We start from the raw sequence: 12,387 nt of genomic DNA, 5'->3' as shown, positions 1-12,387 counted from the left end.
AGTCACTGCTTTTATTTTCAGTGGGGGTGAGCTGGTTGTTGCTACCTTGCTCTGCATTCGCTGGGTGCCGTGAATATTGCTGGGGTGCAGCTGGTGGCCCCAGTGATGCTGCAAAGCAGAACTGGCACTAGCAGGGTGCTGGCATGTGAGATGGTGGCCATGAAAGTTCCTTGGGGTGGCTGGTGTGGGGAGGGACAGAGGAGTCAGCTCTGGTGGGCACAACATAGTGGTGGGGAATCCAAGAGCAGTTTACTCTAAGAAGCAGTGAAACCCAGAGAGTGGGGCATGGCAGAAAGCAGCTGCAGGAGTGAGCAAGACCCCAAGTTTATAGTGAGCTCAGCAGTTTGTCCTTTACTTGATATATGCCCAGTTAGGTATTCTGCTGCACCACTAAAGTGGTCAAACAGCAGACAGTGAAAGATTCCCATATTTCAGACCAGTGTATCCTGGAGCCTTTTTTCCTGGGGAGCTCCAGTCTCAGCTCTACAACCTACCACTTGCACCTGAGTGTACTAATTTCTAGCTGAAATGTTACAGTCAATGCCTGAAGGTCAGACAAGTGTCAGTTCATTGCCATCTCAGAAATACAGTATGAAAAACTTTGCCCAAATTCAGCTCTGGCAGGGTTATGAATAAGACCTGTGTCCTTGATAAGATAAATTCAAGTCTTTCCATTCATCTCATCTTTCTACCATCTACCCATCTAGAGGATATCCACCCAGTTTGTGTTTTAGTCACCCAGTTCACTGGCTCAAGCTTCCTTCTGAAGGCAAGAAAACCATTTTGCCTGTCCGTAGCATTTTATTCCTGTCTGGCAAATGGTTTGTAATTTATTGATGAACTGTGAATAAAGTTCTCTCTAGATGCTGGACCAGGGAGGATAAATGTCTCTGGACTGAAAGGATAAGAGCTTTGTAGTGGAGTTGTAAATACTTAGTATTTGAATTTTGCTGATTATTTGAGTGGACAAGTCTGGACAGAGAGATTTGGTGGGGGAGAGAAAAGGGACACTTTGTGCTTCATAAAATGTTTTCTGTTTGTTTCTAAAAATATTTGAAAGCCCAAGAAAACAAAAGCTAAAAACAAGCTTTGCACTTAAAATTAATTATGCAGTGGCTGTGGTATAGTGTGCAGCAGAACTGAAGTGTTGCTCATGTGGGTGGCTCACTGTGTGTTGGGTTTGCTGGTGTAACAAGTGCATGGCTTGGTCTGAATGTTAAATGAAACATGGTGAAGAGGCTGGAATGATGAGAGGAGTCAGAAGTGACTGGGTTTGTTGGTGGGGTGTTGGAGGAGGACGTGTGAGGAGCAAAAAGAGGAGTCTGGCAGCCTCCTGCAGTGGTTGGGGCAGGCAGGACAGATCAGATGAGGGGTCTGCCACACGTGAAGGAGATTGCTGGTCTGGAGCCACATTGAAGGGGAAAGAAAGGTAGTTGTTCCTGAGAGATGTGCAAGAAATTGTTGGGTAGCAGCACATGGTGAGCGCTTTGAAGGTGTTGCAATGAGGGAATGAGTCTTACGTGCAAAGTCGTGACATAAGCTTGGAGGTGTGACAGACCTGTAGCAGAGAAAGCTGGTAACTCACTTGCAGGGGGAGAGGAATGTGGGGTAGCACCAGGGAGCAGCAGTCTATAGGGGAGATCAGGCCTGTGGTTTATGTTTAAAGAAGGCAGTGGAGGGCTTTGGGTTGAAGAATATTCTCTCTGGAAGATGAGGGTAGAACTGCAGAGCATAAACAATGTGCAGGGCACAGAAGGTTGCCTTTTACCAGGATTTTGTAGCAAGGATCAAACTGTAGCTGTGTATTGTGGGACCTACAGAGATGCAATAGACTGGTCAGATGAAGCAAAGGTGGGGATATTCGATTATATGCTGGATGCAGTGGCAATAGTGATGAGGAGAGGAAAAAACCAGAAGGGGAGCTTCAGGATGCAAGAAGAGTTGGGTAACCCTAGGAAAGAGACATTCTGTAGCCATGCCCGGTAGTCCTTTGGCTGCACTCCAAGTTTGGGTCAGTACGTTTGAATACCCTTCTCTGCGGGCAAGCAACGGTAACCAGTTCTCGCTGTAACACAGACTCATATCCTGCTGTGTAGGACGTTTTAGCAGCAGGGTCAGGGTAGCTGTGAGAACAGGTACTGATCTCTTCTTCACTCCTTGTGGAGTGTTTTAAAGGCTGATCTCAGGAACAGAAGTAGACCATGTATATCGGAAGCTTTGCAAGGTGGCGATTTGTTTTGAGGATATACACAATTGTAAAGGTGTGCCACAGCATTTTTGGAATGCAGCCGTTGACTTGATGATGACCAGCCAGTGTTCAACTGCCCTCCCCGAAGTCACCAGTAATCTCCCTTGTCGTCACATCCGTGGGCTTCTGCTTCACTTCCCTGACTTTTGTTCCCTCAAGCATGACTCAGGGAGCAGCAAGAGCAGGGCTGCACCTCCAGGCAGGGGAAGCGAGTAGCTGAAGGTGATGGCAGTTACCAGCAAGGCACTCACTCACAGGGTACAGTCCCACAACATGTGAACAGTGTAGGCAGAACTAGATGCCAATAGGAGTGATCCATCCACAGTCCCAGAGAAGATGAGATGGTGAATCTGGTCCAGGTCCACCCAGCGAGTCCAGTGGTAGCAGATGATGCCAGAGACGGGACTGGAGACAAGCTGCCTGCAGTGGATGTCCAAGGCTTGTCCCAGAGATAGAACTGAGGACAAGTTCAGCTGCAGCATAGCTCAGACAAGGCAGGACCTGGACCTCCGCTGAAATGGAGCTCCTAGACTATGGACAGAGGGGCATAGGTGGGGGTCCAAGGTGAGGCTTTTTGGAGTGCTTCAAGACTTTTAGTGTATTCAGCTAGAAATTCTTCCTTCCTCACTGTGCAGTCCACATGAGCCTTTGGGAGGATCCACTTGACTCTTTTGCCTCCTCTTCTCCCCCAGTTTCTCTCTTGTCATTTCCTATGGAGACCCTTTCCTCACTCTTGTTTCTGATGGCCCTCACAGTTTCTTACAGTGATCGGGGTGGCTCTGTCCTCTTTCATGTCTTTCACTGTTGCCTTTGTGGAAATGGTTCCTACTGCTCCTCTTCTGCTTCTCTGTTCTCTCTTACTTCCTCTGTCTTTGCAGAATTTCACACAGGGAGAAAAATTAAATTAATTACCTCTCTCCCCTTGTCTACCTCTCCAGTCTGTCTGCCTGTATCATTAGTGATAATATTAACCTTACAATCTCCTTGTTAAATTTCCTTCTTTCTTCCTGATTGCTCATTATCCAGGCTATGTATGAATCAATGCAAGCCTTCTGTTGATGCTGTACTGAAGTATATCAGCTCTTCTCCATCACTTCTGTTTAAAAGCCTTTGTAGACATGCTAATCATCCCTCATCTTGTCTGTTGGCTTTTCCTTTCTTGCTGCACTGCCCATCCTGTTCCAAGTTCATCTGCTTAAAGTCTTCTACCTCCTGCTTGAACCAGATTGCTTCCAAATTTACTGTCTGATGACTTAGAAACTGCAGTGTCACTTTCAAGTTCTTGTTTCCTTCTGCTGCTACTTTCTCTCACTCCAGTCTTTGCTGCTTCCCCCAGGTCTTCTTGTTGGTAAAGGGCAAGTTCAATTCTACATTTTGCATGGGATAGAACACAATCAATCAGGGCTTGCTGAGTTGTCAGGATTGATTTTTATGTACCTTAAAGGCCTCTTCAACCTGTTCAGACTGAGTGTGTCATTGATACTGCAAGATGTCTTAGAATGATAGGGATGGTCTTAATGTAAATGGGAGCTGGATGATAATCCTCTCCAAGCTGTTGTAGTATAGAGGTGGAGAATTTACTTTAATACCTTCTCAGAGGCAATCCTGGGTTGGGAAGGAACAGGGTCTTTGTCTCCATCTCATTTCAGTGTTTCTGTACTTACTGCCTTTGTCCCCAAGTTCCTATTCCTCAAATGCTGAGCATTATTTGTGGTCACAGCTGGTTGATGTGAAATTTGCTGTCACCAGCAGCTCCGTTTTGCCATAAAGTGCTGTCCTTCTCACCTTCATTATTCTTTTCTTGTGTGACAGACCTGTGTACCTTGGAGAAAGGTCACTGGGGAACCATTCCAAGATTTGCTTCCAAACAGCAGAGGATGAAGTGCAGATAACTCTTGAGGCTTCATAAGGTGTCGCCCACCTCGGTTTAAAGCACTGCAGGATAGGACTGTTTCCTCTCCAAAGAAGTGTTCCCCAGTCTGTGCTGCTCTTGCCTGCTGACTTGCAGTGTGAAATCCCCATTGCATGGATTAGTGCTGTCTTTTTATGTGGACCACAGCAAGCAATTTCATCTCCTTTCTTTGCATCTCCCTTTGTGCTGTACCTTCATAAACCTTATGCAGACAAGGTGTGCTTCATATGCTATGCAGTAAATCAGTTTAAATCTGTCCCAGAAAAATAGTGATCAGAATTGTATATCATAGTAGGGTCTAGGCACAAATTCCTGAAATGACTGCCAGTGCAGGCAAAGATGGTGGTGTTGAGTTTCTTCCCTTTGCTAGAAGGCAGTCTTGATAACAGTTGGTTCCCATTGCTTTATTTACTGGCAGCCTAAGCAGAGAACTCAAATTGAAGTAATTCCTCTTTGCCCCTGAATTCTGTCAGTGGCATGTGAGAAAAAGCAGATACTTGGTAGTGAGCTGCTTGCCATGCTGTATCTGCAGTGTGTATAAATCATGGGCTTCGCTGTTCAGGGCATCTGGTCTGGAACAGTTTGTTAGTAGTAAATTCAGGCACAAACAAAATACTTTGCTGTTTAATTGCCAACGAGACCTAAAATTACTCACTTTGTGTTGTTTCTTTTTCTTCTTCCTCCACAGCAACCATAATGGAGAGGCAGAAGAGAAAACAAGAAATAGAGAAAGGACTTCAGTTCATTCAGTAAGTGGACAACCTCAGTGTTCCCTGTGGATTTGGAGGTGGTCATCTTTCTGCTGAGGATTCCAGGAGCTGAGTTTTTCCTATTCACTGCTTTGGGTTTTCTGCATGGGAAAGAGATACTGTTCTGAGGATTTTGGCTGTGATTTTTTTAGGGTCTTTCTTGTCCTGTTAGATCTCCCTGAGCTTAAAATTCTGCCATTTTAATTTCCTTTGTTTTTGCCCTCCACTGAAGTTCCAGGATTATCTTTACTATTAGCATAATGCTAATAGTACTTGGACCTTCTACATCATCTTCAGCATGAAGATCTCAAAGTGCTCTCTAAACAAGATTAGGAAGGGAGATAGTGTTTCAGTTCTGTAGGTGGGGAAACAAGGTACGTAACTTGTTAGGCACCCTATATGGTGCCTATAGGAAAAATAGATAACCTGGGTGCTTTTAGTTGCCAACCTGTAAGGTAGATGTCTCAGATCACTCTTCTGTGAATATTATGTGACCTTGTAGAGCTTGAGGTTGTTGCTTATGTAGTAGTTACAAATCCTAGTACTTCCTTATAAGATATAGTAGTAGTTCTCCCTCCAATGTTTGACTGAGCAGAGGCCTCAAACTTAGGTCCAGGTTCCATGGTGAGTAAGGATTGTAATCAGATTGGTTTGGGGTTTTTTTAAGTCCTACTTTGTGTCCTGCAATTATTATGCCTGAAATCTGTGCCTCTACAGTAGGAAACCCCCTAGATTTTCCATGTTACATATTTGTATCCTCTAATATGGCCATGATAGTTTCATCTCAGTCTGAGACTAAAGAGGGCTGATAACTGAGTTTTGGAGAGGTAATTGTGAGATTTATATTGGTAGCACTTACAAAAATGCACAAGGTTCTGGAAAAGAAAATAATGTAGAAATATGAGGTGTAGGTCATGCATCTGGGGCATATCTTGCACTCTGAACTAGGAGCACTGTTATATGTTGGTTTGTTTTGATGCGAAAGAAGGAAGTCCAAATATGTAAGCATCATGAATATTTCTTACAAAGCCATGACATTTCCTGTAGTTAGTTTTAAGGAGTGATTAGAGGAAATCTAAAATGTTGGGGAAGATGAAATAAGAAGGCCTTGTAAGTATGATTGCCTAGCGGGGGATTTGGAAAGTGCAGAGAATGTGAGCCAGATTGAGATGAAAATGAGCTTTGAGATGGCAGACCTTGGTTGCTAAGCACTGGTGGACAGTGGTGTAGCTAGTAGAAGGTAACTCCCTTTTTTGACCCACAGACAAATCAAAGGGTCAGATAAAGTGTTCTATCTCGCACCTGTAACCCTCCCCTGAAGTATGATGTATCTGTAATCCCATTGGTCCAAAGTCCTAGTCCGCACCCCTGCTCAGAAATCCCCTTGATAAGGTGCTCCCAGAAGACCAGACTCTCTCTCTCTCCCCTACCCCTCGATCCAGCCCCTTCTCCTACTCTCTTAGACCCTCTTTTGGAACTCTGGCTATCTTGCCCTACCCCCACTCCTTGGGGCCTGCTTCGAGCTGCAGCTGGCAGCTCTGAGCAGGGCCCCACAATAAACTGTATACCCTGAGACCTGACCCCAGAGAGCTTTTGTATCCATCTGTCCCGACTGTCAGACCAGCTCTCACTACACTAAAAAGCCTTTATTCTGTAACCAATAAGATCATGTATTTACGGTAGGTATGAAAAGCTATGAAAGGTGCTGAGGATTCCTCTAGAGCCTACTGATTTGTCCTTGAAAAGAAACAATAAATATATGTGGGTCAAGCCTGGATGAATTGGGTGATTCAATTAACCTTTCTCTTAAGTCTCAGCGCTGTTGTACGGTAGGTGTTATCCTCACAAGCGCTGCCAGTGTTTATGGTTCAGCCTTGGCCAAGAAAGCTGGAGTCAGATGAGCTGAATTCCTGAACCTGCACTGTTTTCTCCCTTTTGTGAGGTAGGCCTAAAGGCATATGGCTAAGTTAAGGCAGAGAAAATTGATTGCATTTATATCTGTATGTCTCTGGTCTCAAAAAGAATTTGAAGAGGTGTTGGAGTGCCACTCTGGTGCCTCTCCTTAGAGCCAGATGCACATAAAATACACTTGTATTCTTCCTGGCAGTCTCTCTTTATTAAAGATAGGTCTTTTAGGTGACTGTCAGAAGGCACATTACAGAGGATCATGTATGCACAGAAAATAAATGAGAATAAGACTCCTCTAGTCTCAAGTCCCTCTTAGACATGACCATGGCTTGACACCACTGCGACACTGAGCGTAATGCTCCCTAAATGGGTTCTGTTTGCCTCAGCTGCCTTCACAGTGATAAAATGTTCAGTAATTTACTGAGATCACCAGCACAGGACCAGAAAAAGGATTTCTTCATTAGACAAAAGCCCTTATTGGCATGGATGCCTGCTTCATGAGTATTTTCTCTTATTTTTCTTCAGGTCCACATTACCCCTAAGCCAAGAAGATTATGAGGTAATGGAGATTTTGTTTGTTAAAACTGGGAGCCCTCTGGTTAGCAAGATTTGTTCTGTTGCACAGCCATTAGTTTACGTGCCAGAAGTGAAGAATGTGGGATGGTCTGTCACAATTTCCCTGTGACTTAAAGTTTTAAGATTCTGATGATGACAACTTACAGGGAAAGGAAGACACTTAAGCATTCAAGAAGAATGGAAATTTGACTGTATTATTCTCCTCTACCAAAAACCTGATGTTTTACAGGAGAGTATGGATGCAGGAGTATCTTAGTGGGCAAGCAGTTTGCTAAAAGATTCGGAAAGGAATGGAAATTGGGAAGCCTCTCCTGACTCTGAATATTTACTTGAGTCTGTATGTTCTCTCCTTGCTGCCCAGGCCTTTTTGCAGAAGCTGGTGAGAAACTTGTTTGCAGAGGGCAATGATTTGTTCCGAGAGAAGGATTTCAAGCTTTCCCTGGTCCAGTATGTAGAAGGGCTGAATGTGGCGGATTATGCAGCCTCTGACGAGGTGACCATCCCAAAGGAACTCCTCTGCAAGCTCCATGTCAACCGAGCTGCCTGTTACTTTGCCATGGTGAGCGCTTTCCCAAGTCATCCCCAGGAGCCAGAGTTGCAGTGCTGTGCAGTTGGAAAAGATGTCATGAGGCATTTCAGCTGGTTTTGTCCATTCCCTGTTCAAGCACTGCAGGAGACAACAACATACAGAAAAGTCTGCAATCTCCTCCCAATTGCACTGTGTCTTGCAAGACCAGAGGAAGGATGTGTGAGAAGGGGCCAGGCCTAAAGTACTGACAATGCAATTCTGCTCTTCAGCGGTGAGGAATTAGAATAATCCAGTGTCTTCCAGTGTTGAGCAGGAATACTGTTACTGCTCTGGAAGCTCTTGCCTTCTCCTCTAAGACACTGGAAGACAGTAGGAAGGGCTTTGGGTCTTGAAGGAACTTGCAGCATACACATGGAAAAGGATTCTGAAATACCCAGGCATTAAAAGGCTTAATGCTTCCATTTTACTAAGGCATGTAACAGCTTCCCTTAATGGCACAACCCCAGAGCCGGCCCGTCCTGTTTGTAAGGACACTGAGTCTCCTGAAAATTAGCAAGCACTCACATAATTAAAGACTTTCAAGTGCAACATGCTCAGGGTAGAGGGAGAGACAAGATAAGGTTGCTCAAGCAGCCTTAGTTCTGTTATTTCTTGACTTTGAAGTGTTTTGAGTTTTGCAAGATTTAACAAAATGTTCTGTTAACACAGGTGTGTGCACGCTGGTCTGTGCATGAGGTAACACATGTACTTCCACCTGCTGCTTGTATTCCTGTTTTCTGCTGAGATAGAGCATTTGTATTCACAGAGAAGGACAAGTTAGCCTGCTGTGCCTCAGCTGACTCCAGGTGGTCTGTTCCCATGCAGGGGTTGTATGAGAAGGCACTGGAGGACAGCGAGAAGGCTTTAAGTCTCGACAAGGAGAACATCCGAGCGCTATTCCGGAAAGCCCGTTCCTTAAATGAACTTGGAAGACACAAAGAAGCATATGAGTGCAACAGCCGATGCTTGCTGTCCCTCCCACATGTAAGTTTTCGACATACAGCTCATCTTGGTTTTTGTGGCTCACAACCTTCCTCTGCTCAACATGCTTAGTGTGAGGCCGGAGGATAGTGGAAAAGAAACTTTGTCTGTTCCCAAGATCATGCTTATGCCCAGAAATTCTGACGCTCTGACTCAAAGATGTTTGTCCTCACATATTTCTTCAGGCCAAATCACCTCTTACAGATAGTGCCAGCCAGAGACACCAGTTAGTGACAGCAGGTTCATGGTCTGTTTGTGAAGAACAAACCCCTACTCTAACAAAAGATGAACTAAAGCCATGAGAATGTTTTAATTGGCTGCTTTTTTATCTCTAATGGAAGTGACTAGGTGCATGGGATAAATGGGAACTGGAGCTCTGAAAGAAAAACATGTATGTTTTTTCTCTGTTGGATACAAATGTCTCACATTTCACTTCCTGATTGCGTTTTATTTCTTGAGGAACATGCAAAGGTGTCCTTGACATCACATGGCATAGTTATTTTTGTGTTCCAGGGTGTGTAAATTTTTGCATGCAGAGAGGACTATCTGCATATACTAGGAACTAAATATTTTCCTGATAGTGCTTTTGAGCATTCTCTTAGGCCAGATATTGATCTGAAAAGCAAACTGTGATTATATGGATTCAGGTAAGCACTTTGCTGATGTTGGTTCTGATCCATCACAGTAATATTATTACAAGAAAAATGCATCCACCTCAGCAGGAGAAGTTAACTTTCCTTTATTATTACTGTTATAGAAGCAATCTTTGAAAGCCTTGTTAGCAGTTAGTTATTCCTTTTGTATAGCTTGTAAATTCTAGCTTCTTTGACTTGGTAGAGCAGGGTGACCAAAACATATTAAAGATATCATATTTGGGGAGTCCCAGGGAACTGTTTTATAAATAAACCCTTTGATTAACAAAAGCATCTAATGTAGGTGTTCTTGCAAAGCTATATGTGGCTATATTTTACATTGTAGTTTAGCCACTTAATTTATATTTTAACTATATAGTTATGTTTACATTATTTATCAAACTTCTCTGTGCCAGGAAAGTTCAGCCTAAAACACCATATTGAGTGATCTGTGTTTCCTATGCTAAACAATTCAGCCTTGTAAATTAACATACCCTGTTGTCTTATTACCTGCTTAACAGAAGTCATAAGCCTTCTCTGCATCAAAAGCAAGTCATGCTATTCATCATTTCACTCTTGTTTCCATTACCCTCTGGAGCACATGGGTACTTCCATCTTCAGATTGCTGTAATTGCTGAGAACTTTGTTGTGGTCAGAACAGAGCCTGTCTTAAAACTTCTGATGATAAAGAATGTGCCACTCATTTAGCTCACTGTCTATCAGAGTTAATTTATTTCTGGGTGCAGATACTCAGTGCTGCTAGTTTGCAGAAGTTCTCAGTATGGTGAAGTTAATACTTCTCTGTGGTACACTTGTGTTTGTATGGCATGGGGTGCTTTAGAAGAAGAAATGGATAAGCTAGATTTTGTTTTCACTGAGTTCAGTGAAGATGGTGCCAAGACTAATGTTGAGGGTGTGGGGGGACACAATCAAAAAAAGACACTCCAGATTGAAGGGAAACAGTTACTGATGTAGTGGGCTGGAAGAACCAGAGGCTTCTCAGCTGTTCAAAGGGAAAGGACTCAAACTGCAGGGAGAAGGAGATTGGAAAGACCAGCATGGCAAGTAGAGAGAAGAGGGCAAGCTTCAAGGTTGGACATGAGGGGGCATATGTTAGCAGATTAAGGAGGGCTATCACAACAGGTTGGGCAGATACATACTTGTTTTCTTCTTTGAAAAAACTGTTGAAGTACTCTGATATTTTTGCAAACGGAGAGAGAGGAAAACAGAAAGAACCAGTTGCTGGTGATATATAAATGTAGAAGACTGTGGCAGGTTGTTAGTCTGGGCAGGAAGCCCATGGTGGTGTGTGAGTGGGAATGGACACTGTGCAGGGAGGATGGTAAAATGCCACACAATGGGGAAAGCTGAAGATTTGCTTGACTAAGCTGAGGCAGTTTAGCTGGAGCTGGAGACAGTCAAAATGCCTTCTAGCCAGTAGGTTGAAAACTGAGACTTGGTTTAAGCTTTAAAAACAAACAAGCAAAACAAGCTAGTGGGTACTGTCTGCATATCAACACTGATGATTAACTCTGCAGCTGTCAGAGAGGGAAGACATGCAGGCTCCTTCTTAGGTATGGCACCTTGCAGAAGCCGTATCAGCAGCCAGCCTTGGCAGATCCTTCAGCCAACTTGCCTGCAGGACTCCTGAACCCTGTTTTTGCAGAGTGGATGCTTTGTTGGAAGCAGATACTTGATTGTGATTTTCTGCAGCATTGAATGAGTGTAGAGCAAAACTCCTGGTGCAACTGCAGCATCTTGGCAGGACTAAATTACAAAAATGCTGAAGTCTATGTGGACTCTCCTAGGGCTGTTCTGGAAATTACCTATCTGCTGCTGTCTGAAGTTGAGGCTTGGTGCAGCCCAATGTGCATAATGCATTCCTCTTATTTCATTCTGTGTGCCACAAAGGCAAAACTGAAATTGTCCCATCAATGGTTTTGTTCCCAGGATGAAAGTGTCACACAGCTGGGACAGGAGCTTGCCCAGAAACTGGGACTGAGGGTTCGAAAAGCATACAAAAGACCTCAGGTATGACTTCTTTTGTCTTAGAGGTTATCTTTTGCTTGTACAAATTTACTTTTGCAGAAGTGGTGAGTGCTGCTCTGTAGTTACAGACATGTGTACACAACCCTGCAAACTCTAGCAGGCTGCTGGCAACTCTCCTTGTCCTGACCCCTTGACTCACTTTGCCTTGATCCACTTCTAACCCCAGTGCTGCTCTGTGTCTACTGCCAGGATGTTTTCTGAGTCCCCAGCTGGTGCTGCAGGAGAAACTTCCAGCATAGTAGATGCCTTTTGTGTTTTTTGCAGGAGATGAACACCTGATCCCAAAGCAGGTTTTGCATCACAATCCTCTCCCTGTTATGAGATGAGAAGGATGGGATCCTCTGCTGCACTGGAGGCATGACTGGTTTTGTAGTGCAGAGGATCATGAAGGGTTCCTGCCCCATTTCTAGGCATACACTTCTTTGTGGTGGGGGAAAGTCTTGGCTTTGGGAGAACAGTGGGTGCACACCTGGTCAGAAGCTAATTTGACACCAGTGGCTGGATCCATAACTTGGCTCTACAAGGAGGTGCTGTAGGTGATTAAATGCGTACCCTGGGATGGAGCTAGAGGGCGTTAGGCCACTGCTAGCCATAAAGCTGCTCTCCCATAAAGCTGCCTTGGTCGCAGATTTTGTTCTCAGGAACAAAGAACATGAGCTAGTAGTGGAGGCTGACGTTTGTGTTTGCATCCTCGGCCCCAAGCACAGGGGTGCGTTAAACAAACAGCGTGTTCCACCTGCAGAGGGGCACCTCTGTAGCATGAG

At 44.3% G+C, this 12,387-nt stretch overlaps 1 protein-coding gene across 7 annotated transcripts in view; it reads left to right on the top strand.

Annotated features, from left to right (window-relative positions):
• ZC3H7B (zinc finger CCCH-type containing 7B) overlaps positions 1-12,387 on the top strand; it is a 48,414-nt gene that overhangs the window by 1,951 nt on the left and 34,076 nt on the right. For all 7 annotated transcript variants that reach the window (XM_077783626.1, XM_077783624.1, XM_077783627.1 and 4 more), the window contains exons 2-6: positions 4,849-4,909; positions 7,343-7,376; positions 7,755-7,952; positions 8,787-8,945; positions 11,525-11,605. In XM_077783626.1, the coding sequence (XP_077639752.1) occupies positions 4,857-4,909; positions 7,343-7,376; positions 7,755-7,952; positions 8,787-8,945; positions 11,525-11,605 (525 nt within the window). In that variant the 5' untranslated portion in view covers positions 4,849-4,856. The remainder of the gene's footprint in view (positions 1-4,848; positions 4,910-7,342; positions 7,377-7,754; positions 7,953-8,786; positions 8,946-11,524; positions 11,606-12,387) is intronic.

The sequence above is a fragment of the Lonchura striata genome, chromosome 5 (genome assembly GCF_046129695.1).
Source record: "Lonchura striata isolate bLonStr1 chromosome 5, bLonStr1.mat, whole genome shotgun sequence".
NCBI classification, from domain to species: domain Eukaryota; kingdom Metazoa; phylum Chordata; class Aves; order Passeriformes; family Estrildidae; genus Lonchura; species Lonchura striata.
The sequence above is the reverse complement of the archived record's forward strand: the minus strand, read 5'-3'. Positions and strand labels throughout refer to the sequence as shown.